The sequence below is a fragment of the Cavia porcellus genome, unplaced genomic scaffold (assembly GCF_034190915.1).
Source record: "Cavia porcellus strain 051 isolate PalLab524CR breed Dunkin Hartley unplaced genomic scaffold, mCavPor4.1 scaffold_5, whole genome shotgun sequence".
In the NCBI taxonomy this organism is placed as follows: domain Eukaryota; kingdom Metazoa; phylum Chordata; class Mammalia; order Rodentia; family Caviidae; genus Cavia; species Cavia porcellus.
Window position 1 is genome coordinate 48,129,552 of NW_026947488.1, and position 26,731 is coordinate 48,156,282.

The window sequence follows — 26,731 nt, forward strand, 5'->3', positions numbered from 1 at the left end:
ATCCTACTTCCCCTCCCAAGTGGCGGGCTGCAGTGTACACTGCCGTGCTAGGCTTTTTCATTTTTTTCACCCAAGTACTTTCTTTAGCTAGTGTTCACCCAGCTGCGTTCTTAGGCTGTGAGCTGTTTTGGTCCATCCCTGAAGGTGGAAACCTGCTAGAAGACTCAGTTTAAGGGTAGACTTGAATGCATCTGTTTAGTTTTGTAAATATAATCTCCCTCTCAGATGTATTGTTCCCATTCTGCCTTGAAGGATGGGGATGGGGGGATTCCCTTTTCTCTTATGGTTTCTAAACAGAGAAGTGGATGAATGCTAAGGTATTTTCCAACGTCTTGCTTGATTCAGCGGGTCGAGCCAACAGTCAGTGTATTCACTAAGAGGGGAATACAAGAAAGGAGAACTGGGTTTGATTTTAAACAGGGCCTAGAATCAGTGTTCCTGTCATCCCAGCTTGAATGATGGGGCTCCTCTCTGCTGCTCTTTAAGGGTGGTCAGGGCATGGTCATGTGTCTTAAACTAAGCCCCTCAGCTGCTCTCCCGGGAGCCTGGGGCAGAGGGAATCTAGGGCAGCAGTTCCTGGCTGCCCTCCTACACAGCAGTTGAGAAAGCTCAAGGGCCTCTGTGCTGAGTGTGTGGGGCAGGGAAGGTCCGTTTAGAGGAGAAGACTTCCAGGGGTACCGGAAGCCCTGCAGGCTCTAGGTGGGCCACCCCTGAGCTCTCCCTGCAGTTCTGCCCCCAGGGAGGGAGGAAACAGCCTCCCTCCTGCCTAGGGTCTTCCTGTTACCTACCCCAGGCAGAAGCTTAAGGAATAAGAAACAGTGGCTCAGGATGGGGAAATTAACGGAAGACGTCTGTGTTTATATCATAAAAGGAAAGCACCAAATTTATTTCTTCATTCTCAATACCAAAAGCTGACTAGAGGCTTCCTTGTTTGTGTAGCTGACAGTTCTCAGCACCACTACAGCTGCATCTTCGGTTCAACAGACTTTTGAAGCAGGCCTGGGAGCAGATCCCCTTTTATAACATTGTTTCTAAGGGAGACACATTCCAAGATCCAAACAATGAATTTGGTAAAGAATGTTTGGCTTCCAGGCAGATGAGCTGGTCGGGCTGTATCTCCCGACGGCCGTGCAGACAGAGGCTGCTTTTCGTTTGGCGAGCAGACCCACTCTGCAGGGTGGGGTAAGTGGTGGGAGTGGGGAGTCCTAATTAAGAGGATCTGGAACCCCGCCGGGGTGCTCAAGCCTCCCCCTCTCCTGCCCTGGAGTCCAGGCTTGGGGGCAAAGCGGAGGTGAGAGGTGGACAAAGGACCTTGGCCTCTTTCATATGGCTGTCACGTCCTTCGGCCTGCGAAAAGGAAGGGGCCTGCTTAGCCCCTGACCGGCTCAGAGCCTTTTGTGAATGAGCCAGGGTGTTGGCGGGAGGACCACAAAACTGCAAATCCTCCGCACGGGGAATCCGGGCGCTCTAGCTGGGTTCGTTGGGCAGGGTGACTGCTCTCCGGGAGCGGCTGTCACAGCATCAGGAGAGCCGAGGTCAGTGGCCGGGGCAAGAGGCGACAGCCCACCCCGCTCCGCCCCTGCCCTCCTCGCCTCTCTCAACCCAGAAGAATCGTTGGCAGCGGGCGCGGGGACCCTCGGGCTGGAAGGGGACGCGCAGCCACAGCATTGTCTAGCGGAGGAGAGAGGCTCCGCCCCCGAGGGCGGGGAAGGGGAGGGGAGGAAGAAAGGCGAGAGCACAGGGGTGGGAAGAGATGGGGAGCGAGAGAAAGGGGAGGAGAGAGCACCGTCCGGCACGGTAGGGCTGATAAAGGAGAGGAAGCGGGAGGCAGGGGCGGAGGGGCCGAGGGGCGCAGGAGGGCGGGCGCGGACCCCCAGTCCAGCCGGCCGCGGCCCGGCCTGCCCAGATTGAGCGCAGCCGAGAGATCGCTGGCCCAGCCCTGGCCCCACTTCGGCGCCCCCACTTCCCAACTCTACAGTGTCCGCGGGCGAGCAGGGCGCCGCTGACGGGCAGCACGCGGAGCGCAGGCAGGACACGCAGAGCAGGCAGGGCTCGGCACGCGGGGCGCGGGGCGCGGGCGCGCATTGCCGGGCGCAAGGTGCGGGGCTCCCGGGGTCCTCTCCCCCGCGTCCCCTCGCCTCGCCCAAAGTTTTCCCGCGGTGGCCCGTGCCCCCTGAGGGTCAGCGCCTCTGTCTTCTCCCGAGCGGGTCCGGTCTCTTGTCCCGCAGCCGCTGGTGAGATCCCAGGCGCGCTGACGCCCCAAGGGCCGCGTGGGCGCGGAGTCCCGGCGTGCCCGCCTCGCGGCCCTAGAAAGTTGCGCCTCGGAGCTCGTCCCCCGCCTCCAGTCCTGCTTCCCCCTTCGCCCACGGTGGCGGCGGGAAGGTGTCCGTGCCCCAGACGCAGGGTCTTGGGCTCTCTGGTGAGGCGGGGCCGCGCAGCAGGTGCAGAGGTGGGCAGGCCGCGACATCCCGGAGAGTGTCCTGTCCAATTCGCTCCCTTTTTCCTGGGGCCGTGGACAGTCCCGAGGCGGGTCCGCGTCCCCAGAGCCACGGGAGGACGCAGGGGCCCGTGTCTTCCGGGCACTTCCCGGTTGCGCTGCGGTCTCGGCTGCCTCCCGAGCCCCGCTGAGGTCGCCGTCGCCGGGGACCTCACTGTGCTGTTTCGTGCCTGAAAGAGGCAGGTGCCTTGGGCGGCAGGGCCACTTCTGCTTTTCTGCTGCTTATTTTGCACTTAGCTCTGAGCCAGAGGCCTGGGGACAGCAGATGGTGACGGCGGTCTGACAGGGAGGCCGAGGCGTCTTTTTCATGTCTTGGGTGCTGTGTACGTTCTGGACCGTCCACAGCACCTGTGCGCCACGAGGACAGGTAGAGCGCTGGGCTTCTCAACGTGCTGTGTGCACTTTTTTCCCAGGAGGCTGCAGCCCGGGGAACAAGAACACATTCGCAGAGGCCAAGTCCACAGCAGGTCGGGCTCATAGTAAGTACCTTCTGTGTGGTGACTGAGTATGTGGAGGAATGCACTGACAACGATTTGTCACGGGGAAGATTTGGTTCTGGCAACAGTTGGTCTGGGACAATGACAGGAAAGAAACTGGGATCCCTTTAGATGGCCAGAGACCTGCCAAGACCTTCTTTCCAAAGCCTGTGAGCACAATCTGAGGTCCTCTCTGTCTTATTCCCACCCATGTTTACTCACCGGAAGCTTCTCCTGCAGGTGATCTGAGGGCTGAGCAAAGCCTGGCTAAGATATATTGGGCTCGGGAAGTGTGCAGTGCTGGCTTCCGGGTGCTCCTTTGGGCTCAGAGAGCTTGAAGTAGGGCCAAGAGTGTGGCTGTGTTTCAGACGGAGGTGCTCTTCTCGCCTTGGGGCAAAGTGTGGGAGGAGTGTGGGGTGCACCTGGGCATGTGGGGGTATGGGCTGGTACAGTCTGGTATTCTTCGTGCTGGAAGCCTGGCAAGAGAGGCTCTGCTCCTCCTTTAGTGAATGAAGAGCAGAGGTAGATAGAGTACTGGAGAGGCAGGAGAAAGCTTGGGGACAGCTAGACAAGTCTCAAGGGCTTCACCCCTTCCTCTTTATGCTGTTGAAATCTCTTTAGGAGGATGACAAGTGACTTGGGGGAGCCCGCTGAGAGGACGCCAGGGAAGGTGGGGGTTCCCTGGCTGAGGCATTGCTGCACCTGTATCTGCTTTGTCCAGCTGGCACCAGCCTCACCTTCCCGAGATGCTCTCTGCCCATCCTGGGGGCTGCATAGTCCACCTGTCTGCATCCCCATGTGGCTGTGGTTCGGAAGTCCAGGCCTACTTCCCAGTGTGCATGACACAGGAACCAACGAGGGGGGTGGTTTGCGTGGAGGACCCCACTCTGTTTCAGTTCCAGTCTCTTCCTCACCCTGGGTGAGGGTGCCACCAGGGTGGCAGTGCCCTGGCCACCAGGGTTATCTTTTTGGGCTTGGCTAGTCCCTGGCCTGTGTCCTGTGCCCAGGGCCCTCGGGCTTTGTGTCTACACTCTGGCCAAGAAGGCTGGCTGGGGAGCTCCCTTCAGCCCCTCAATTGCGTCACCGGGAAGGAGGACCCATCATGAAGGCAGAAAGAAGCCCTGGGCTTGATTATACTCCCAGTCTTCTGTGGACCACATTGGCAGGAGGTGTCCTCACTACCTGGGATCTGAGGGTGCAGAGGCAGCGCCGGGTCACCCAGAGAGTGTATGAAGAGGCTCGGAGAGGCAGTGGGTGTCACCAGCCCGTGACAAACAGTGCTAGGTATCCAGTCTCTGTCCTTGAGTCAGGGTTGCCCAGAGCTGTCCCCACTGGCTTTATAAACTTAGGGTAGCAGACCCTCCTGCCACCTCCTCCTCTTGCTGTCACTCTTTAGTTAGGCATCCCAGTGACACCCTGTCCTGCCAAAGTACCTTGTTGTCTTTCAGAAGAATTTTTACAAGTCCTTAAAGTGGAGTGAGCTCCCACAGGTCAGGGGTGCTAGTTTTGTTTATTTGGCCTGCTCGTGGGCTTCCGTGGAGGATGTGGCCTTGGAGGGTGTGGGTCATTGGATGGGGAAGAGGCACAGTAAACAGGGACATCCTTAGACTCAGAGTGAACCCCCAGTGGGTCATTCTTTATGATCCCTGGGATGGCAGACTGAGCCTATAATCAAAAGCTGAATTAGATGTTTGGGGTAACAGCCTGGGGCTTCAGGACTCTGCCCAAGGCTGCTGTGGCTGAAAAGAGCGGGAAATGTCACAGAGGTCAGAGACCTGGAAGGGAGCCTACCAAGCTGATGGGCAGAGTGACTTGGGAGGACTTCTCCTTTTCCTTCTGTTGGTGAAACTTGGCAAAGAGATTCCTGTGCTTTCACTGGACACACTGACCCCTTGTGACTTAGCATAGCAGGCTTGTTCATTGACATGGTGATTTACCCACGGCTTGCTCAGCTGAGTCTTCACGGTTAACTCTCCCTGCTGCAACTGATGAAAGAGGGTCCGCTTTGGTTTCACCTGCACTCCAGCTTTTCTAGCGGCAGGATATGGGGTAAGAAAATAAACACTATCAGTGTCTGGCTTGCATTCTCTTGGCTTCCACTGGTGGTGACAAATACCCAGCCTTCTCTCTGTTCTGCAGGGGTCACTATGCTACATGCTCTGTGGGTCTCAAAGTTCCTTAGCAGGACCAAGTCCCAGGCACTACTCGCCGTAGCTCACTCCCGGCAGTGGCTCTGGTCCCTTTCCTGTCTCACTCATACATCTTCTTGTACTTGAATGGGTGCCTCAGGGTCTACTTCAGGGTGAAACCAACCTAAGACAATCTTTATTCCAGAATTATAAACTCCCTAAAGCCTCAGTTTCCCAAAGAGGCCTTTGCTTCCTTCTCCTGTCCACTTAGGAACAAAATCTTTAAACAATGAAAAACCTTTCCTACATTCAGACTTGGATCTATCACTGGGATCCCTACACTGGGCCATTCTAGACTCTTTCCTGGTGGACTGGGGAATGCAGAAGATAAGACAATAACCCAGTATATTTCTGTCCTCCTCGGGCACCCGTTTTACTTTGGATAGGCAAGGTGTGTCTCCAGAGAAGGCCTGGGAGAGGATTGGGAAGAGGCTGGTTTCTTATGAAAAAGACTTTTTGAACAACTGCTATTTTGTAGAAACCCAAGTGGAATCCAAGCAAGGCCCAGATAGAGGGAGAAATTTTTTAAAACATCAGAATTCAACATCTTTGGTGTAGTTTCCTGTTACTGCTCTGTTGATAACTCTGGGGTGTGTTATCCTGGCTCAGAAATTCTACCCACTGGAATTTCCATCCTAAGGCTGTAATTGGACAGGGAGGTCCCTTGCAGTGTTATTCCCAATCACGATAACAACATCAGCAACAAAAAGCAGAGACTCAATGTCTTATGATCATAAATTAGTTAATTTTGGAATATCTATGTACTGAAATGCCTTCATGTGGTTTGCAAAATAAGTAGGTCTATGTCCATCAATGTAGAAACATATTTCTAAGAAGTCAGTTACCAAAGTGTGTTATATTTGTAAAATATGCATCACCCATTTATATTTGCATCTGAAAGGACGGATGGAAGAACGTTAATGGTGACTGTCTAGCTGGTAGAATTTTAGGAGATTTTGATTTCCATCATTTGTTTTCAGATGTAATCTTTTAAAATTTGGTACTGTGGTAAAATTTTTATTTATCAGAAAATTTACCTTTTAAACTATTTTTAAGTGTCCAATTCCATGGCGTAAGTACATCACAATCTTGTGCAATCATCATGATTTCCAAAATCCCTTATCATCCCAGATAGAAATTTGCACTAGTTGGACAGTAGTCCCCTTTGCTCCCCCCCAAATGTGGTAACTTTGATTTTACTTACTGTCTTACTCTAGGTATATAACTGGAATCATACATTATTTGTCCTATTTGTGGACATTAGTATTTTGGCCCATCTATATTTTAAAAATAAAACATAAAAAGATTTCATTTACTTACATCACAGGAAAGAAAAGGGAAGCCCTGGGAGAGAGTTGTACTCTTTGGCCTCTGGTGGTTCTGTTTCAGGCGGGCCACAGGGCCCTGACCATCCTTCCTGCCCAGCTCAAGTGTCAGGGTTCCATCTCCATCCCTGCCTGGGAGGACAGGTGCAGGTGGCCTGGGCTGAGGAATGTAGCCCTGCTGCTGAGAGCTGGCCATGCCAGTGGCTTGCTGGTGGCTGGCAGCTGGACCTTAGGCCTCAGACCCCTCTGCTGAAGCAGTGAGCTTGGAAGGGCGGTTTGTGGTTCCTCATGCAGCCATCAGGTCCAGCAGCCATGCTGCTGAGAGTGCGTGACATCTGGTCATTGAGACTTGCTCCCAAGAAGACTGGGAAAGTCTTACTTTTTCCATTGCAAGCGTCTCTCATGTATTCCAAACCCTGTGGCCAAATGACCTGCTCAATGCCCTCTGTGCCACCACGGGTGTGGCCATTGCGTGTTTTGTTTACGGTGTGGCCAGGGGCACAGAGAGGCTTTAGCTGGTAGCCCCAAGTACTCCAGAGGGATGAGCAGTAATAGTCTCAGATAATTGGTACCCTCCCAAGACTCTGCATAGGATCATCCACTTGGGGCAAGGGCTGCTGGCTGGGTGTGTGGTGAGTGGGGGCAGAACTGGGTGTGGTGCAGGTGGGGAGGAAGCATTTCCCGTCTCTGAGGTGGAAGGGGGTTCAGGGAGCTGTGGGTCGCAGAACTAGGAAACAAGTCCCACTGCCGGACTCAGACTGCCAGGATGGGCCAGACGGCTTTTCTGTGGGTGCTTTGCGCCATGCAGAGGTGTTCAGTTCTTCCTTACCTGAGCTGGTGGCGAGTGTGTGTGTGTGTGTGTGTGTGTGTGTGTGTGTGTATGTCTTTCCTGGCCAACTCACACTTTCCTCTCTCCAGGGGGCAGAGTTAAGTAAGTGTAAAGGAAGATTCTCCGTAAACACAAACATTGAGGGCCAGGCAGGGGGAGTTCTGTTTTTCCAAGGCTGATTTTCCTAGCTTGTTGGGAGACAGGCTGAGGAGGGGGCCGGCATGATGCCGGGGCAGGCTCCCCCTCAGCCTCCCAGAAGCCTGCGAAAAGCCCCTCTGTCTGGCTCCAGGAAGGATGGGAGACTTGTGTGGTGATGAACTTTACACGCTGTTGGGTGTGTCCACGGGTTAAAGGGAGGTGGACACGATGCCCCACGGTGGCAATCACCCAGCAGGGCACAGGGCATGCCGGTTCCTTCCCATTTTCTCCCTCCCCACTGCTCCTCAAGTCCAAGGAAGCTGCCCTCCTCTGGGAGGAGGAGGAGGGAGCCATCCTGGCTTTGGGTTTCCAACTCTGACCCAGGGAGCAACGAGAGAAAAACCCCAAGGTTTCTGCACACGCAGCTGTGATTCTCAGCCTAAAGCACCAAAAAAGGAAGAAGTGTGGGGTTCCCTTCAGGAAGGGGATGTGAGGTCAGAGGTGAGTCTCAGAGTGGCCTGTGACTTGGAAACCACTAGTAAACAGGACGCAGGGCCATCATAGAGACCTGTGCTTGCAGGAAATGGGGAACTGAACCAGCCCCTCCTCACCTGCTGGATCAGTCAGTAGGTCTGCAGGGAGCTGCCCACACATAGGACCAGGACGTAGACCGTGGGCCTTGCCTGTGGGACAGCTTCCCAGGGGACCAGGACTCTGCTTACATCCTTAATTACTAGACTGGAAGGAAGCTTAATTGGTGCTTACCCAGGTCAGTCATTAAAGCCACCCTGTAAAATAGCTCTGGGTTTTGAGACATGCTGGTCGGGAAACGTCCTCTCATCATGCTGTCCTGGGCCAATGTCACCACTGCACCTGGGCCCAGTGCAGTCACATGGATTCCTCATGAAGGGCTGAAACAGGTGCCTTCTGCAGGGCCTCTTGTGGCTATGGGTAGAGAGGCTGCTTCCGGTCTGGAGGTCATGGGAGAGGGTGCCACAGTCTTAAGTCTCTGGATTCTCCAAGGCAGAATCTAGATTCCCCATCTGACGTGGTCCTATTGTAGGTTGAAAGACCCTTCTTATTCCACTGGGGTTCTCCCCAGACCCCATGGGAGATTGTTGCCCAGAGGCCAAGAAGAAAGCAGGCCCTACTGGCTGTCAGCAGCAGGTGTCACAGTCATAGCCCCACCTGTGCAAGGAGGTCCACATGAAACCCCCAAGGGATGGCATGTGGAGCCTTCCAGGGAGGACCCGGAGGTTCGGCACCCGGCGGGTGTGGGCTTCAGACTCTTCCCTCAGATGTGCCTCTGACAAAGCTGAGGAGATGAGGAAGTGTTTCTCTGAGATCCTCTGTGGTAAATTCATCAATCCTGGGAAGAGGTTCTGTGGGAACCCTCTCTTGTAGCTGGGGATTAGAAACACAGGTCACACCCGAGCGTTGGACTGATATGTGACACGTGAGGGGACATCCTGGGAACTGTGTCCTGGCTCCAAGTGGCAGGGTCAGAACCGGATGTGGGGGAAGGGCGGGCACTGGCTGGTGCGCTTTGTGGACCCATTGCCTGGTTGTTGAAAGCCCCGCAGGGCTGGTGTCAGTGCTGCTTGTGGTGGGAAGGGAAGGAAATTGGGAACTTTGATTTCCCTGGCACTGCCCTTCACGTCCATGGTGCACATTCAACGCATGTGCACACAGTCTCTCACACAGCCGTATGTGTGCCACCCCATGCACACGGGCGTGAACACCCCACTCAGATGTCTGCTCCTCCTACCCCACACAGACATACACATTGTACACACGCCTCGCACCACACCCCCATGCTGTGCACACCGGAGCACACTGCTCACACTTTCCCTTACACACTCACACCTGTTCGTTCACACCCACTGCCTTTTTGGTCTGCAGTGTTGGCCGCCCTGCCCACCTGGTTCTCTGACAGGTAGCTGAGGGCCTTTGGGTCTCCACCTAAATACCCACGGAAGGCCTAAGGCAAGTGGACACCCTGGGGCCTCCTGGAGAGCAGTCAGCTGTTGTCTGGCCTGGAGGTGGCTGTCTGAGTGTCACATTGTGCAGTGCGTTTCCTGGTGACTCACCTGGCCAGGGGTCCTTTGTCCACAGCTTTGGGGAGGTGCAGAGGCCAGGGTGCAGGCCCAGGTGGGGCCCAGCTGCAGGAAGGAGGGAGTGGGGGCAGGGCAGACTCAGCTGCCAGGGGTCCCAGCTCCATGTCTGCCTGTGGTGTCTCAGTTCTTCCTTGGCCTGTGTGCGGCCTGGGCAGCCTCTGTGGCAAACCTGGGCCTGGGTAGCCTGGGTGGGGCCCCTGCCTGGGCATTACCAGTGACTGAGGCTTTTCCTGGGGGTGTGCAGAGTGGGGATTGTCAAAGGGGTTCAGATTGGGGAGGGCTCATTCTTTACACTGTGCTGTGCGACTGAGGGTCCAGTGACTGACTGTGAGCCCTGTCCAGTGACAGGGCTGCTGTTGCTGGTTCCTGAAGCTACCTGCTTTCTCTTCCTCCTTTGGGATCAGCCCCTCATACCCAGAGCTCAGCAGGTACCCCAGAAAGAGCCCTGGGCTTCATGCTGGTGTGTGATGGGAGGCCTGTCTCCTCGTCTGTCTAGTGCTGGTGACAGTGAAGCCTCCCCTTGGGGCTCCTGGAGGCCAAGGCAAAGCACACAGGGCTGAGTCAGAAAGCAATGCTAGGGATTTTTCCAAACCCGAGGTTTTCTGACTTGCACCCAGCAGGGCCCAGCCTCTAGCCAGGAAGTTGATATTGAGGTGAATCTCCCCCTTGTACCAGAGAAGCTGGGGTGTGTGGGGTTCCGCTTGGCAGCTGGGCCAGCTTGCTTTGAGCTTCACTCTGCCCTTGCGTCGTGGGCTGGAGCTGTATCTTTGGCTAGTTTGCTGAGCTTCTCCAGGCCCCAGCTGCATCACCTGCAAAGGAGAAATGACAATAATAAGGCATCTTCACTCTTTGTGCACTGGGGCCCACACCCAGGGCCCACCACGGCTGGGCTCACCCTCTACCACAGAGCCACACACACTCCCTGGCTGAGGGGTCTTTCTTAATGGGCGACTGGGAATTAAAGGAGTCAGAGCAGGGGCACTCAGTGAGTGCTCCTGTGTGGTCACCACTGTTCTGTCATCAGCAAGAAAGTCGCCCTGACTGCTCTGTGCCCTGCACTTGGGAGTCAGAGCCCCGCTGTGAGTGGCTGCTTCTCTTTGGGGTTCTTCCTCTAGCAGGGTGAGGCAGCCTCTTTTGCATGCTGAGAATTCTTTTGGGGTGGGGCGAGGCTTTGCACTTGACATCAGGGCTCCCGTGGGTGGTGCAGTCCTGGGTCCCTGAGCAGAGGGGCTGAGAGGGTGGGAGGGGGTGGGGTTGGCATGCAGGATCGGGGGAAGGGATGGAGCAGATGATGTGGGGAGGGATTGTGGGGTGAGCAAAGAGCAGAGGGGACAGACACAGCTGGCCAGCAAGTGGTCTTGGGTGGCTGAGGTGTGGGGCTACTTTGAATTTTTCAGAGGACACTGAGTGTGCTCCTTGAGCTCTGCAGGCCCAAGTTTGTGCACCTCTCTCTGTGTGGAATCTCTTGGCATCTCTAGATCTTGGCAGTGGCCCAGCCCACAGTCAAGGCTCCTTCCTCGTGTGGCGCAATGGGGCCAGGGTTTCCTGTTTGCCGTTGGCACTTCCTCCCACCCTGATATGAGGGCCTTGACTGAGGCCCCAGGACCCTGGCACTGCCTGCCCTGTCAGTGCTTGGTTACAAATCTGATGCCCTCGGGAGATCTTACTGAGGTAGACTTACTTTACCACTGTAGTATGAATCACGGTGCCAGAGAACTTTTTTCTGTGACCCAGGAGATCCAGTTGTCCCCGAGGCTCGGAGGAGAGGTGGGGACAGGCCCTAAAGGGGAAGCTGCAGGCCTCCTATGTGTTTCCTCTGCACTAGGCCTGGGGCCACAGCCGACTTCCTGGCTTCTGTGACTCCGGTGCCCTGGCCGGTAAGAAGGAACTCCTTTGTGCACCAGTTTTCTGCTCCCATATGCTGACCTTTTGGGATGCCCTACACTGACCCCTTTGTCCTTGGAAATATGAATAATAGGGAGGGGCTACTTAATATCCAAACCTGTTTGCTTTTAGATGCTTCTAAAACTTCTGATCCTTTTTTCAAAGGCTGCTCTGAAATACATCTGGTACTGTCCTCAGTCTACACAGCGCTATCCCTGCCAGATCTCAGTGTTTGGACACTGGCAGGACTGGGGGAGGCTCCCTGATGGCCAGATGTCATTGGTCCAGGCTGCAGCCTGGACATGAGGATTTTTGAAGCAGCCCCAACTCTGGGTGGTCACCTGGCTCCAGGCCAGGTGCTCCTCCTTCCCATCTCCTGCTCTCCCCTTGGTTTAAGGGGAAGCCTTTCCGGGGACTCTTCCTGGCCAGCTGGTGGCTCTGCACAGAGGGGGCCACCTTGGGAACTTAGCAAGAACATCCCTCCTTTCCCCAAGCCCGGTCTCCCTTCTGCCAGGTGCATGTTAGGAAACTAAAAACAAAATCATCAAAAAGAATCCCCAAAGGGGATTCTTCCTCCCTCTCATTCTGGACTTTCCTACCAGGGCTGTGCCTTTCTGTTCTGCTTTTGCTGCTCTCCCCTGGGGCTTTCCAGTGGGCATGGAGGATGAGAGATGCCTAGCTTCAAGGCTGGGACAGAGAGGGTGACAATGAGCTGGCATTTGGGTTCCCAGCTGCAGGGAGTGAGGAACCAAGGCAAAGGACAGAGGGATTCTGCTGTCTTCAGGGAGAGCTCTGGATGGTTTTCCTGCTGCCCAGAGCTGGTTGACCTTAGCTCTGCTTGCAGGAGGCCAGGCCTGTGAATTTGCAGGGCACAAAGAGCCCTTTGTGGGCACCCTGGGACCATTTAAGAGGATGGGGACAGTGGCTTGAGCTCAGCTGGCCCAGAGCTCGGGCAGCTCTGTCCCCACAGTGTAGCCCAGTCCAGTCCCAGGAAGGACAAGCTCCAGTTCCACATGCGGAGCTGGTGAGGCAGATGCTGCGGGGCCCCACTGGATCCCCTTTATCCACTGTGTGTTGTGAGTGTTGACCCCGCTGGCGGGCAGCTGCCATCATCTTGACAACTGCTCCTATCCTTTGGGGATGCCCAGGCTCACCCCTTCTCTCAGGGCTGGCACAGGGCTCAGGCCAGACCCGTCTGCTCCAGCCAGACAGCTCTGTGCTCTCTTCACACCCAGCGCCCCGTGGGACAGGCTGTGACTGACCTCCAGCTGGACCTGCTCCATCCTGAGCTCCCTCCTCGCCTTGCCTCCTGCACACCTTTGCAGGTTTCTCCTAGAAATGCTTTCTCAAGAAACCACGTGTGCCTATTATTGCAGCTACCTGAGAAGCCGAGGCAGGAGGATTGCAAGTGCAAACCTGACCTGAACAACTTAGTGAGACCTGTGTCAAAATAAAAAATGAAAATCGGGCAAGGGATGTAGCTTAGTTTGAAGGCTCTAGGTTTGATCTCCAGTACTGCAAAAAAATGGGGGAGCAGGAATGTAGTTCAGTAGTGGAGCATCCCTGAATTCCATCCTCAGTAGCACCAAAACAAAGCAAAAATAAAGGGAGCCACATGGGCAAGAGTCCTCTTCCCACACTGCTCTTCAACTCAGTGGTTGAGGAACCATCACTGGGTAAGGATCTCAGACAGGAAGTCAGGGTGGGTCTCTATGAGGAACAAACTCAGTCCCACTGACAAGGGGATGGCACTGCCCAGGTGTTTAATGGATCTCATGAAAATATGGACACTCTGCCCTGCATGAGGTTGAAGTTAGCAGGGAACATTGACTGGCCAGTGGCCGACTTGACCAGGGTGTGGGAGGGTCCTGTCCCAACAGGGCCAGTCCAACAGCATTCACATCTCCAAACTCTTTAGCAGACACGCTTTGTAGTTAACAGACATTCAGTATACATTTCAGTTTCTAAAGTGATTTTTCTAAGAAGTGTTAATTTAGAATAACCCCGTCTACAAAGTGGAGTAGATTTAAATGTCTGGGACTTCCAAAGAGCAACTCCACATTTATAACCATTTGTGTAAAATCTATCCTTCCTTATCATCCTTTTCTCGGTGTGATAATGCATGAGGTGTTTCTGTTCTGTGCCCGAGAGCATGGCTGATGGGGGGATGCCCTCTTTCCTTCCTGCCTTTTCCCTTCTACAAAACATGGCGACCGTCAGCACACATTTCCCAAGGCATCATGAGATGCGATGCTTGCAAAGATTTCCCCTGAGCCACGTTGGAGCCTGGGAGAACTCCCTATGTTCCCCATAGTCACAGGGAAGCCAGAAGAATTGCAGTCAGCCAGCTGAGCAAATCCCTCTTTCCAAGGTCACAGCTGTTGGCAGGCGCATTGGAGGAAGTCTCTGATTGAATCCACATTCCAGCCCCATGGCCCATCTTCCTCTGACCCTTCCTTGTGTGAGGGACAATGCTCTGTGTAAGACTTCACTCTAAATTTCCGGCCCTTTGTTACTGCTGCTGCTGGGTTTGCCCTGATGTGTCTATAAACTTAGCTTTGCTTTTTCAGGTTTATTCATAATTTCAATTCATTTTTCTGTGCGCTGTGAACTTGGGCGGTAGAACAGAAGAAATAAAGTAAGCGGAAGGGACACGGGGGGGGGCACGGGTACCGAGCCATGGCCAGAGCTCCCAGCATTGCTTGTTTCTCCCAGGACCGGCCCTTAAAGAAACTGCGGGTCAGTACATTAACCCACCTGATAAATTACCCTTTCTGTAAAGAGTAAACAGATTCCAGGGGTTCAAAGACTGTTTTTAGGCCACACTTCTGAGACCACTCACCCTCTTGGATTCCTCAGAGCACAGGTCACATCCTGACTGTAGGTGTCCTCTTTTGAGGGCCAGTGCTGCCCCCCTGTGTGCGGCCTTCTTTAACTCTGCCTCGGGTGTCTGTCCGTGCCTCTTCCAGAGGTACCTGTGATTCTGTTTGTGTCTGTGGACCTGCTCCATGGGGGAGGGAGGGAACACCATCTCCTCAAACCCTGACTGAAACTGGGTCTTACCATTCCTTAAAGCCCTTTATAAACTTGAGGACCATGGCCCTTTCTCATGGGTATTGCAAATATTTCTTGTGATTTGTCATTTGTCTTTGGACTTTGTGTAGGGTAACTTGTTTGTCAAACACAAGTTTAAAATTTTTATAGGCTTGCATACATTTTTTTTATTGCTATGTCTTCTGAATGTTAAGTAAGGAGGTTTTTCCCACTTGAAATTTATATGCTGCCTAATTTTTTGGTACCGAAGATTGAACTTAGGACTTTGCTTTGGGCTATATGCTCAGCTATTTTACATTTTTTATTTTTATTTTTGAGACAGGGTCCCATTCAATTGCTAAGTTGCTTGGGCTGGGTTTGAATTTGAAGTCCTCATGCCTCAGCCTCCCACAGTGCTAAGATTATACGTGTGTGCCACCACACCTGGCAATGTTTACATTTTTGATATGTCTATGATTTCTTTTGGTAGAAAGAGTAAAATAAAGGCTTACCTTTCCCATCTTCTCCTTTCCAAAGGTCAGCCAAGTCTCCAGTGACATTTTTTTTCTTTTGGTTAGTCTATCTTTGCTATTTAGAATTACTATTCACATTCTGTGGTCCCAGATATATTTGGGTCTATTTTTGTATGCTGAATTGTTTCATTGATCTGCTTGTTTTTTCTTCATACAAAATAGACAATAAATATGGAGAAGACTTAAATTCTGTAATTGATATTCTCAGTAGATTTAAGAGAACATGGTATGAAAAAGGGAAGAGCTAAGCAGTTGGATGCAAAACAAAATCACCAAAGTATAGGCTATGAAGGAGACAGTACACAAAGAGAAATCCTATAGCAAATTCAATCAGTGAGTTAGAAGACTAGCTGGAGGATTCTGATGAAAATAAGAGATGGGGATTATGAATAAAAATGATGAGACTTAGAAGCTAGCACAGGAATGGATGGATGGATAGAAGGACAGATGGGTGGCCGGGTGGATGGGTGGCCGGGTGAGTGATAGAGGGATGGAGAGTGCTAAACTGGGAGGATGAAAGATTGCAAAAAAAAAAAAAAAAAAAAAAAAAGGACCAAGAATGGAAGATGAGAAATGACCAAGAGAAAAAGCTTGAAGACCAGTGCTGAGGGTGAGAAGAACTGTCAGTGGCCTGGCAATATTGAACAGACCCTGCTCCAAATGGGATGTAGAATTTTTTTTTTTTGAGATAGGGTCTTTCTATGTGGTCCAAGCTGGCCTTGAACTCTTGGTGATTGTCCAGCTTCAGCCTTCCAAGTGCCAGGATTCGAGGTGTGCACCACCACACCTGGCCAAGCTCTAAAAATGACTATGGCTGAGTCCTACATGTACACATACCACTCTTTATAATCTGATGACAGAGGCCCGGGCTGGCTCCATGCCTTTGATATTGTGAATTGTGTTGCAGTAAACATGAGTATGCAGGTGCCCAGCAGTGTGCTGGCTTTTATTCCTTCTTATCTCTACCAAGGAGGGGTAGAGCTGAGTCATGTAGTAGCTCTATTTTCAGTGTTTTGAGGACCCCCTACATTGATCTCCCAGGGGCTGTACTAGTTTATAAACCTAACAGCAGTGTAGAAAGTTCCTCCTCTTGGATGACGGCCACTTTCCTAATGGCTAAGGTTGTCAAACATTTCTTCATATACTTATTGGGCTGTGTGTATTTCTTCTGAGAAGTGTGTGTTCAATTCATTTGTCCATTTATCTATTGGACTGTTATTTGGGGGCGTCCTTAAGTTTTTCTGGTCTTCATGTATTCCTGATATTAACATTCTGCCAGAGTAGTACCTGGCAAGAGTTTCCTCTGTAGGTTGTCTCCCTACTCTGTTGGCCGTTTCCTTTGCTGTGCAGAAACTTTTCAATTCCTTGTAGTCTCTTCTTTAAAATTTTCTTTTCAATGGTACTGGGATTGAAGCCACATTGAACTATGCTCCCATTCCTTTTTAATTATTAAATTTTGAGACAATTTTGCTAAATCGTTAAATTCCCCAGACTGGGTCCAACTTGTGATCCTCCTGCCTCAGCCTTCCAGGATGCTGGGATTATAGGCATGCACCACTGTGCCAGGCCCCCTGGTGGATTCTTAGACTTATTTCCCATATCATTGGAGTCCTATTCAAGAAGTCTTTCCCTATGACTCTAAGTGTTTCCCCTGTTTCCTTCTAATGGTTTCAAAATTTCAGGTCTTGTATCTAAGTCTTTGATCCATTTTGAATTGGCTTTTGTACAGAGTGAGAGGTAGGAACCTAGTTTCTACCTTCTACATTCGGGTGTCCAGTTTTCTCAGTGTCAGTTATTAGGGAGGCTGTCTTTTCTCTCATGTACGTTTCGGGCCCATTTGTCAAGAGTCAGACGGTTGTGCTTGTGTGGGTGTCTCTCTGGTCTGTTCTGTTGCTCTGTCTCTTTCTGGGCCAGTATCGTGCTGCTTTTGTCCCTGTGACTTTGTGGCTGGTCATTGTCACGCCTCCAGCCTTATTCTTTTTACTTAGGGTTGCTTTGGCTAGTCTTCAACTTTTGGGTTTCCATATGCTTTTGTGATGGTTTTTCTGTTTCTGTGAAGGCCATTTGAATTCTGCTGGGGCCTGCGCTGGGCCTGCACATAGCGCTCGGTGATACTAATTCTGCCAACTCATGGACTTGGGACTTCCCGTCTTCTACTTTCCTTTTTTCAGGATTCTTCGTTGCAGAGATCTTTTACCCTTTGTTTAGGTTGATTCCTAGGTTATTTATTAATTTGTTTTTGAAGCCATTGTAACTAGAATTGTTTTCTCGATTTCTTTTTCAGCTTATTCATTTCTGAATCCTTAGTGCTGATTTTATATTCTGCAACTTTGCTGGATTCATTTATCAGCTCTAAAAATCTTCAGAGTTTTCTCAGTGTAAGATGGTATCATCTGCAAATAAGGACCATTTCTCTCTCTCTTTCTTTCTTTCTTTCTTTCTTTCTTTCTTTCTTTCTTTCTTTCTTTCTTTCTTTCTTCCTATTTCTTTTGCCTAATTGCTCTAGGAAAATCCCAAGTACTGTATTGAGTAGGAGTGGTGAGAATGGACTTTGTTGTCTTGTTCTGATTTTAGAGGAAATACGTTTAATCTTCTTCCATTCAGTGTGATCTTGAGTACACTGTTGAATGTGAAAACTAATACATGCATAGAAAGCGTATCTTTTTGGATACTCAGTTTTATGGGTAATTATCATTTGAAAAAGAAAAGATTCTCACTAGTCTTGACTTATTGTTTCTTTTTGTGCAATACCTACATACCCTGGTTTTATGATCAGGTTATTTTTTCCTTTGGGGAAGAATAAAAACTTGTATTTCTAATTTAGGGCCCCTATTTTGGGTACCAGGTGGCTATGAGTTTCCGAGGAAACTCAGCCCTTGGCTGTCCCTGCAGCTCCTCCTTCCCTGTCTTCCCAGCCCTTTGTATTAATTTCCCATGGTTGCCATAACGAATTACCAGAACTCAGTCACTTAGAACAACACAGCTTTATTATGTTACAGCTCTGTAGGTCACGAGTCTGCTGTAGTTCTCATGGGACTAAAATCAAGGTGTCACAGGGCGGTTCCTCCCATTTCCACAAACAGCTGTGGAGCTCAGTTTAGGGAGGCCTCGGTTAGGGAGGGTGAGGCAGGTCTGTAACTTCCTGTATAATGTATCAGCAGTAGCACGGACTGATAGCTGGAAATGTCAGAGATGCCAGGAATCAGTGTAATAAAACATTAAGGATAATTGATGGTTTTTTTTTTTTTTTTTTTTTTTTTTGGTCTTTTTCCTTTTTATCGGTACCAGGGATTGAACTCACGACCACCTGCTTGCAAGGAGGTGCTTATGCCGTTGAGCTAAATCCCCAGCCCCCGGATAATTGATGTTTTGGAGTTGTGGCTATCACTGTCATAGTTCTTCACATTTGTGTTTGAAAAATTCTTTTAACAAAATGAAAAGAATCCTAGGGTACACTGTTAGCCAGATGAATTGGGCTTTCATTCATTTATATATACCAGTACAAGGTCAGTGGTTCTCATTGGAGGTGATTTCGACCCCAAGGGACACATAGTGAAGTCAGCCAACATTTTTAGTTGTCACAACTGAGCCACTGTTGCTAGCTTTCTGGGGGTAGAGGCCAGGGATGCCAGGGAACTTCTCCCAGTGCACAGGACAGCCCCGCAGCAAAGTCAGGCCCCACTGTCAAGAGTGCTGGTCTGGAAGAGAACTGACAAATGTCTGCATCCCTGAATGCGTGCATTCACACATACGCACGTTTCATGCCGTCTTGGTTACTTTCTCATTGCTGGGACAAACTGTCTGACACAAGTCAAAGGAGGAAAGGTTTACTCTAGTTCATAGTTTTTGAGGTTTCAGTCCACGGTCAGCTGGCTCCGAGGCAGAGGAGAAAAAGTCCATTTCGGGGCAGGCGGGAGGCAGGAAGAAGCCAGCCTATGTTCCCTCTCTCCCTGGATATTCCTCTCTGACTATAAACCCGTCGATTAGTGTCACCCACACCCAGCGTGGGTGGGGCCTTCATCTGTAGTAAATCCATTCAGTCACACAAGAACCATGCTGATCCAGGCATTGGGCTGTCCAGTATCATTCTGGGTCCTGCCACCTTTGAAAGGCCCTACCTATGAGCACACGAGGGTTTGGGGGAGCACCTAGACACAGACCATATCATGTATTTACATATATTTAAGCAAAATTGGACGTACAATTTGTGATTCATGGTTTCATAATCTATTGTTAGTTTCCCAAGTAGTGAAATTGTCTTTCACATCATCCCACTTTAATGGTAATCATAGATCATACGGTGTGGTTTATTCCAGCTCTTTTCTGGTTTTTTATTTTCTTAACTTACTCATTTTTTGAGACAAGGTCTTGCTATGTAGTCTAGACTGACCTTGAACTCACTATATAGCCCAGACCTCGTTCTCAGACCTACAGGGATCCACCCACCTCAGCTTCCTGAATGCTGGGATTACAGGCATGCGCCACCCCGCCCAGCTTGATTCTGGCATTTTAGGTGGTTTCCCCATCCTCAGGGGACCTCAGTAGACTTGAGCTGCCCTGTCAGATGAATCTGTGCTCAATGATGTGAAGGTCCTGGTCACCCTGGGGACTGACCAAGCATTTGTTTTTGGAGTGCCCCAGAGTTGCCATCCTTTTGCTGGGTGGATGGTCTCGAGGCTCACCAAGCAGGGGCAGCCGCTGTCAGTGTGGCGTCTCACCAGGCCTGATCAGCACTGCACAGCCCAAGCTGAGGCTGGATTGGGCAGAGCTATCCAGTTTGATTCCCTGTCGCCCCACCTGCTGCCCAAGTCCTGTTTTGCTCCCAGGGATGCAACCTGATTCACACCTCCCTCTTGTTTCAATTGCAGAGCTCTCTTTTGGATGAAAAGACCGGAAGAATGGATTACAGTCACCAAACTTCTCTAGTCCCATGCGGTCAAGATAAATACATTTCCAAGTAAGAGCCTTTACCACGGCATGGTGAGCCAGTTCTGTGTGGGGACGCTGTGGGTGGGTGCAAGTCACTGAGCAGGCCTCCTCTGTGAATCAGGCATTGAGAAGTAGCCAGGTGCTGCATGCAGACTGGTGAGAGCAAGGGCAAGCCTGCAGCTGTGGGTGTAGACAGGAGCTGAACCGGATGTGTGTGTGTGTTTGTGTGTGTGTGTGTGTGTGTGTGTGTGTGTGTGTGTAAAGAGGGGCAAGACAGCACATTTAGGGGTTCAGGAGAGAAGGTGTCCTGGAGGCTTCTGGAGGGAGGAGCTGGCTGATGCTTGCTCTGATCTGAATGTTAGTGTCCCTTAGAATTCATACTTGGAATCCTACCCTCCACTTGACAGTGTTAAGCAGGTAAGCTTTGGGAGGTGATTAGGTCAAGAATGGGGTACCCCATAAGTGAGGTGACCTTATAGGGTGCTCTGGGGAGCTGGCCACCATCTGATGTTTGAGGATGCAGGCGAAGGGTGGTCCAGGAGGAATGGCCCCTTGTAGGGCACCGTGGCCGCTGCAGCTTGGCCTTGGGCAGCCTGTTCTCTGGAGCCGTGAGAGCCCATAGGGCATGCCCTATGCAGTGTTGCCCAGGCCCTGGCTGGAGCACTGTGTCCCTGGGCATCATGCCTCCTTCTTCAATGGCCTGGGGCACCTTCTGAGCAGAAATGGTGGATTCGTTGCTTTCTTTGCACTGAAGTCTCTAGAACTCAGACTTTCACTGACGTGATAGAGGCTGAGCCAAAATCGGCTTCCTCCACCAGGAGCTTTCGGGTCTGCTGTGTCCAGTGTAGGAATTATACTTGATGGATGCTCTCATCTGAGATTATCTGGCACTAAGCTGTTCTAGGCTCATTCAGTCAGACACTGGTGCCTGCCATGTGATGCAGGACAGAACAACATCCCCCTCTTCCTCCTCTCCTCGTCCTCCTTTTTTTGTAGTACTTAGAATTGAATTCGGGCCTTCACACTGAGCTCCCCAACTAACTAACTTCCTTCCTTCCTTCCTTCCTTTCTTCCTCTTTCTTTTTTCTGTCTAGACAAAGCCAGGCTGAGTTGCCCAGGCAGGACTTGAATTTCTGATCCTCCTGCCTCAGCCTGCCCGAATGCTGAGATTGCAGGCCGATGGCACTATGCCCATCGTGAGAGCCAGAACATCCTTACCTCTTTGGTGAAGAATTCCCCAGGGACTTTACTGCCCAATAATTGTGCTTGCAGTTTCGGATCCATGCAGCCCTCAGCACCAGCTGCCCTCTGTGCTAGGTTATCTGGAGTCACACTTCTCACCAGTTCATCGAGGTTTTTTTAACTGGTCAGGGGCTCCTTGGAATTTCCAGTGGGTTTTAACTTCTGGTGTGGACCAAAATCTCCCCCACTGAATGGCTGGGTGGAGGGATATGGGACATGGTCACTTCTCGCCGGTGAGAAGGTTTCACCTCTCTCTCACCCTTTGTGCAGCACAAGGACCTGATGTACAGAAGGTGCTTTGGTCAAGAGCAGGAAGTCGCCCTCTCCCATTTACCCTGCCTGGTCCCCATGGGGCCTGCTGTCCTGAATCCTAACGCCCATTGCAAACTTCATGCAAATGGCATCTTAAAGTCTATCCACTCTGGAGTCTGGCTTCTGTCTCCCAACATATAATACCTGAGATTCACCTATGCTGTGCATTTGTCTTCCATATATTCATCCCTGTATAATATTCCATCACGTGACTATGACTTCCTTTATTCCTCCATCCTACAGTTGATAGGGCTTTATACAGTTTTGTTGTGATTTTATTTTTTGAAACATGTCTCACTATGTAGTCCAAGCTGTCCTTCAGCTGACTATGTAGTCCAGGCTGGCCATGTACTTGCAATTCTCTTGCCTCAGCCTCCCAATTGCTGGGATTACAGGTGTACATCATTGTGCCTGGCTGGGGAGTTCATAGTTTTTGAACACATAGTAAGGTCACGTCCGTGAAACCTAAATTGGTGTGGCCCAGACCTGTTCCTGTTGGCCTTTTGGAACATCCAAAAGTGTCAAGTCCATCTTCTCCTCTCTCACAGTGTGCGCGAGGGAGGGGAGTGGTGGAGGGCAAGAGAAACCTGTCCAAGGTTTGCGGGCCTGGAGGGTGCTTCTCTCCGAATTTGTGAGCTGCTGCTGCTGCTCCTCTCGCAGGCTTCGTTTTTGGTCAGACACATCAGCCTCAGCCTGAGATGAGGCTGCCTTGGGTCTGGAGCTGCTTCTTATGCAGCCTGTTCTAGCTGACTCTTGGCTCTGGCTGTGGGGGCCCTGGTGCTGTGTGTGTGTGTGTGTGTGTGTGTGTGTGTGTGTTCACCCATGTGTGCCTGCACTGGAGCCTGGTCAGAGGGAGATCAAAGTGGCTTCTGCTGAAAACGTTGTATTCTGCCCCCAGGAGTGAACTCCTCCTACACCTGAAGACCTACAACCTGTACTATGAGGGCCAGAACCTACAGCTGCGGCACCGGGAGGTGAGTGGTCCTGGAGTGGGCTTGGCAGCTGTGCCCTGTAGCATGCTGCTGGCTGTGCCTCTGTGAGTTCTGGGTCTGCAGGGCTCTGAGTCCCTGGGCTCCCACAGCGCAGTGAGAGGCCTGTCACTCAGGGCGCACCCAGCCTCTCTGCCTCTGAAGGGAGGCCCAGGCCCAGCACAGCCCTGTGTGTGAGAGTGGCCAGCAGCATTGCCTGGGCAGGGCCCCAAAGGAGGTTTTCAGGAAACCCCCTTCTCAGATGGCTCCCAACTACGTGGACTCTTGCTGGGTGGGGCGGGAGCCTTCCCCAGTCCTCTGTGTTTACACATCTGGGCTCAAGTCCCATCACTGTGGCCACCAGGCATGTCACCCAAGCTCTGGGTTGCAGCTGCAGCTACGGTCTCAGAAGGTACATTGCTGTCCCTGACTTGCCCCAGCCCCCATCCCGAAGCTAAGTTACTCCTGCTGGGTCCATTTCTGTAAAGCCTTTATCAGATCAAAGACAAGTTATACAGACATCTGGTAGAGTAATTTATACTCAAGTGTTCTTGACTGATAAGAAGGCAGGGGTAATACCCTCTCCAACACATTTTCAGCCTATCAAGCCACAGCGATTCAATTCATGAGACAGATAACAGATGGAATTTCAGCTGCTCAGGCGGGCCCTTGGGGGATGGGATGAGGGAGGCAGTGGCCTCATTGTCCCTAACCCCCTTTCCCAGGTAAAATGCTGAAGTGGATTCAATCCCATCCAGCAGTCCTGTAGTGTAGCCTCATGAAGCAGGTCCTGCTCAGCAGGAAGGCCATGTGAACAGCCTGGGCTCCCTAAAGCCTTGCCCCCCGCCCCCATCCACGAATGCCCCAGAGTTGGCCCATTCCTCTCCTACCTCCTTTCCGCTCTCCCCATTGTCCTTGGCCTGATTTGCGACTTGCTCCCTAAGGATTTGGTCTCCACCTACCCAACTGACACCTGTGGACCCTACCCAGCAAACAGCAGTTTGGAAGAGCTTTTCTGAGACCGAAAAAGAGAAACCTGACCCGTTTAAACACTGTCCTCACAGCCTCTTTTAATTAGCAATTGGTCTGTGGGCAAGAATCGGGATCTTAAATGGCTTTCCTGGGGAATGGCTCACAGAATAAATCCTCACAGTGCCCGCATGGCTTCGTGGGTATAAATGGGATTTGTTTCTTTGGGATGGAATGTAGCAGTCTCTTAGGAAGGTCTCACATTTAGCTTCTTACCAGTCAAAGAGCTTTGAGCATAAATTTGGAATTCCTGCAGGATTTACTCACCTCTTGGAGAGTCATGGTGGAGCACATGAGGCCCTGGGAGAAATCTGATTAACACAGCCTCTCCCAGCCCATGACCACTCAACACCCTTTTAAGGCAACAGTCCCTATGCCAGAGGAGCTCGTGCTCTGCGGGGATGTGGCTTTAAATCTTCACCCAGCGGTCGGGTTGCTAAACATACATGACGGCCAAAGACACGTCCCTTTCTGTAGTGGGGGAGGGAAAATAGCTAATTCCAGAACTTCTTGCTTCTAATAGTGTCTCCCCTCACTTATTGGAAAAGATGTATTCTGGCCTTCAAAAACAACACAATGTTTTCATAATTTGCACTTGTGTATTTGAGTTTCACAGCAGCTTGTCTTTTGGGTGTGGGAATACTGGGGTTCAAATCCAGGGCCTCGTGCATGCAGTGCAAGTGCTGTACCCCTGGGCACCTCCCCAGCCCCTGTGTGCTGCCCTGTGAGGTCAGCTATAGGAGGGTGGACATCACAGCAGAGCGTGGCTTGCAGCCAGGAAGCGGGGGTCCCTTTCACATCTGCAGGTACACTCAAGAAGTCCTTGTCCCCAGGGTAGGGTTAGCTCTGTGGGGCTCTCCTGGCTCACCAGGCCCACTGTTTTGTGCGCAGGAGGAAGATGAGTTCATCGTGGAGGGGCTGCTGAACATCTCTTGGGGGCTGCGCCGGCCCATCCGCCTGCAGATGCAGGACGACAACGAACGTATCCGTCCCCCGCCCTCCTCTTCCTCCTGGCATTCGGGCTGCAACCTGGGGGCGCAGGGGTGAGTTGCGCAAGACAGGCCTGGGAAGTGATGGGGTGGGGGGTGGGGTCTTGGTGTGTGCCAGTGCACAGCCACCCTCGCCCCGTTCCCACCCCTCTGCTGCTCCTTGCTTCAGCTTGGGAAAGGGCGAGGGGTGCGCGGGGTGATGGTCCTGGCAATCTTCTCTGTCTCCAAGGAAGGGGCCTTGCTGAGCCTGTGTGACAGTGTCCAGCAGTGTGGAGGATTCCAGGGCCTTTGGGGGTGTCGCCAGTGGCTTCCTGCGGCAGCCTGTGGATTTCCAACAGGGATCAGAGCCCACATCCTCCCCCCGGAGCATCCTCCTCTGCTCTGGGGACATTCAGGGCTTGGCCCTTCTGATCAAAGGCCTTCCTAGTTTGGGGGAGACCTTTTCTCTTGAAATGTTTTGTTAGTGTACATTTGTGATATGTAATAAGTACACTCACCATCCAGATTTGGCATATACATGCATGTATCACATCTTGATCCTTTTATTGTGTCTTTTTTTTTTTGTACCAGGGATCAAACTCACAACCTCACGCTTTCCAGGCAGGCACTTATGCCTCTGAGCTAAATTCCCAGCCAACATCTTGATCCTTTTAACTTGCTGCCCCCTCATCCCTTCCCCCCTTGTCCAGATCTCCTTCCAGTGTGTTTCCTGCCACCCAGCTTTGCTTTTTTATTTTTATTTATTTAGTCTTTTTGAGACAGAGTCTTACTAGGCAGCTCAGGCTGGTTTTGAGCTCACTTTGTAGCCCAGACTGGTCTTGAACTTGCAATAATCCTCCTGCCTCAGCCTCCCAAGTGATGAGATTATGGGTGTGCGCTACCATGCCTGCCCTGCCACCTGGCTTTGATTTTGCTCTGTCACTTATTTAGACTTTGGGTTCCATGCCTGTTTCTCTGTATCCTCCATGGCCAAGAGAGGAGGGAAAGCAGCCCTCGGCATGCCCTGCCACTTTCTGGGCCATTGGCTTGGAGGATCATGATCAGCTTTGTTCCTCCTACAATATGCTGATGTTGGCGGCCTTTGGGCCAGAGCCCGGGTGGGGTGTGCCGGCCTCTCCGCCAAAACCCCAATGATATTTTTTTCTATTTAAATGAGGATCAAGCCCTCTCTCCCTGTTGGCCACGTGAAACGTTCTGTGAAACCCCGTGGCCTGGCAGCATCTTGTCTTTCTGTACGATTGAGGGCTCCTGCTGTGCATCCATGGCCCGGGGCTGATGTGGTTTCTTTCCAAGATAATTTACGCAGGAGAGCCCCAGTCTGACTGCATCGGGTGCTGGGAGGTCTGATCCATGTTCTTCGGTTTCATCTCACTTTGCTGGTTTCACACTGCTTTGCTGTCAGCACTTCTCATGGATTTGATTTGATTTCCAGTGGACCAAGCCCTGTCCATGCCTGAGCCTGACCCTTTCTGTAACATTCCGTTCCCTGCGTGAAATGGTATTTGAAATTCTACTTGACCGTGGGACCTTGGGCTAGGCTGTCAAAGGGTCTTTTCTTGGTCTGTATGCATGTTTCTTTTCTGCTCTGTGGTATCGAGCAGGTCTTGGTTGGCTCTTGGAACCTCAGATGCCTTGAGAGTTCCCAAGAATGTGGCCCAGATGCCAAGTTAACATAAGTGAGTGCCTGGATGGCTGTGATAAGAAGGGTGCTGGGGCCAGTTTCTGCTTCACTGAGAAAGAGGCTTTGGATCAGGAAGTGGGGCATGGTAGCTGTGGGTGCCAGTGACTTGCCAGTCCCTGGGAGGCTCTGGCTAGATCCATTGAGGGGCTCAGAAGCTTACGAATTATATTACAAGAGAAACTCAAAATTTTTTTTTTTTTTAAAGACAGGGTCTTATTACATAGCACAGGCTGGGCTTGAACTTGTGGAGATCCTCATGCCTCAGCCCCCTGAGTGCTTTGATTATGGGCATGGGCTCCCATACCTGGCACTCAGATTTTCACTTGGCTTTCCTTGAAACATAAAATCCAGTCTCTGCTGGGTACCAGGGAGCTCACCCTCTTCACCACAGGAAGTTCTTAAGTGGTCAGAGAGGATTCTTCTGTTGACTTGGGGTGTGTTCCCTGAGCTGCTTCTGTTGTCTCTTTCGGCTTTGAGGGATTGTTTGCCTGTTGTGGCTCTTTCTCCAGCGTGTGTGGGAACTCCCTCCTCCCCACCCTGAGGAAGCTGACATCAGTGTC

The 26,731-nt window shown here is 51.5% G+C and overlaps 1 protein-coding gene across 6 annotated transcripts in view; it reads left to right on the forward strand.

The window, feature by feature from the left end:
- Positions 1-1,463: 1,463 nt before the first annotated feature.
- The window catches only part of Rassf2 (Ras association domain family member 2), a 37,989-nt gene continuing 12,721 nt past the window's right edge, over positions 1,464-26,731 (forward strand). The window contains exons 1-5 of one of the 6 annotated variants that reach the window (XM_023560047.2): positions 1,464-1,535; positions 2,911-2,976; positions 19,890-19,978; positions 22,403-22,478; positions 24,393-24,544. In XM_023560047.2, coding sequence (XP_023415815.2) covers positions 19,920-19,978; positions 22,403-22,478; positions 24,393-24,544 — 287 coding nt within the window. In that variant the 5' untranslated portion in view covers positions 1,464-1,535; positions 2,911-2,976; positions 19,890-19,919. Of the gene's footprint in view, positions 1,536-1,707; positions 1,798-1,951; positions 2,046-2,075; positions 2,099-2,910; positions 2,977-8,034; positions 8,224-11,333; positions 11,449-19,889; positions 19,979-22,402; positions 22,479-24,392; positions 24,545-26,731 lie in introns of those variants that run through there. The other 5 variants (XM_003476601.5, XM_063248740.1, XM_023560048.2 and 2 more) reach the window with 5 other exon arrangements.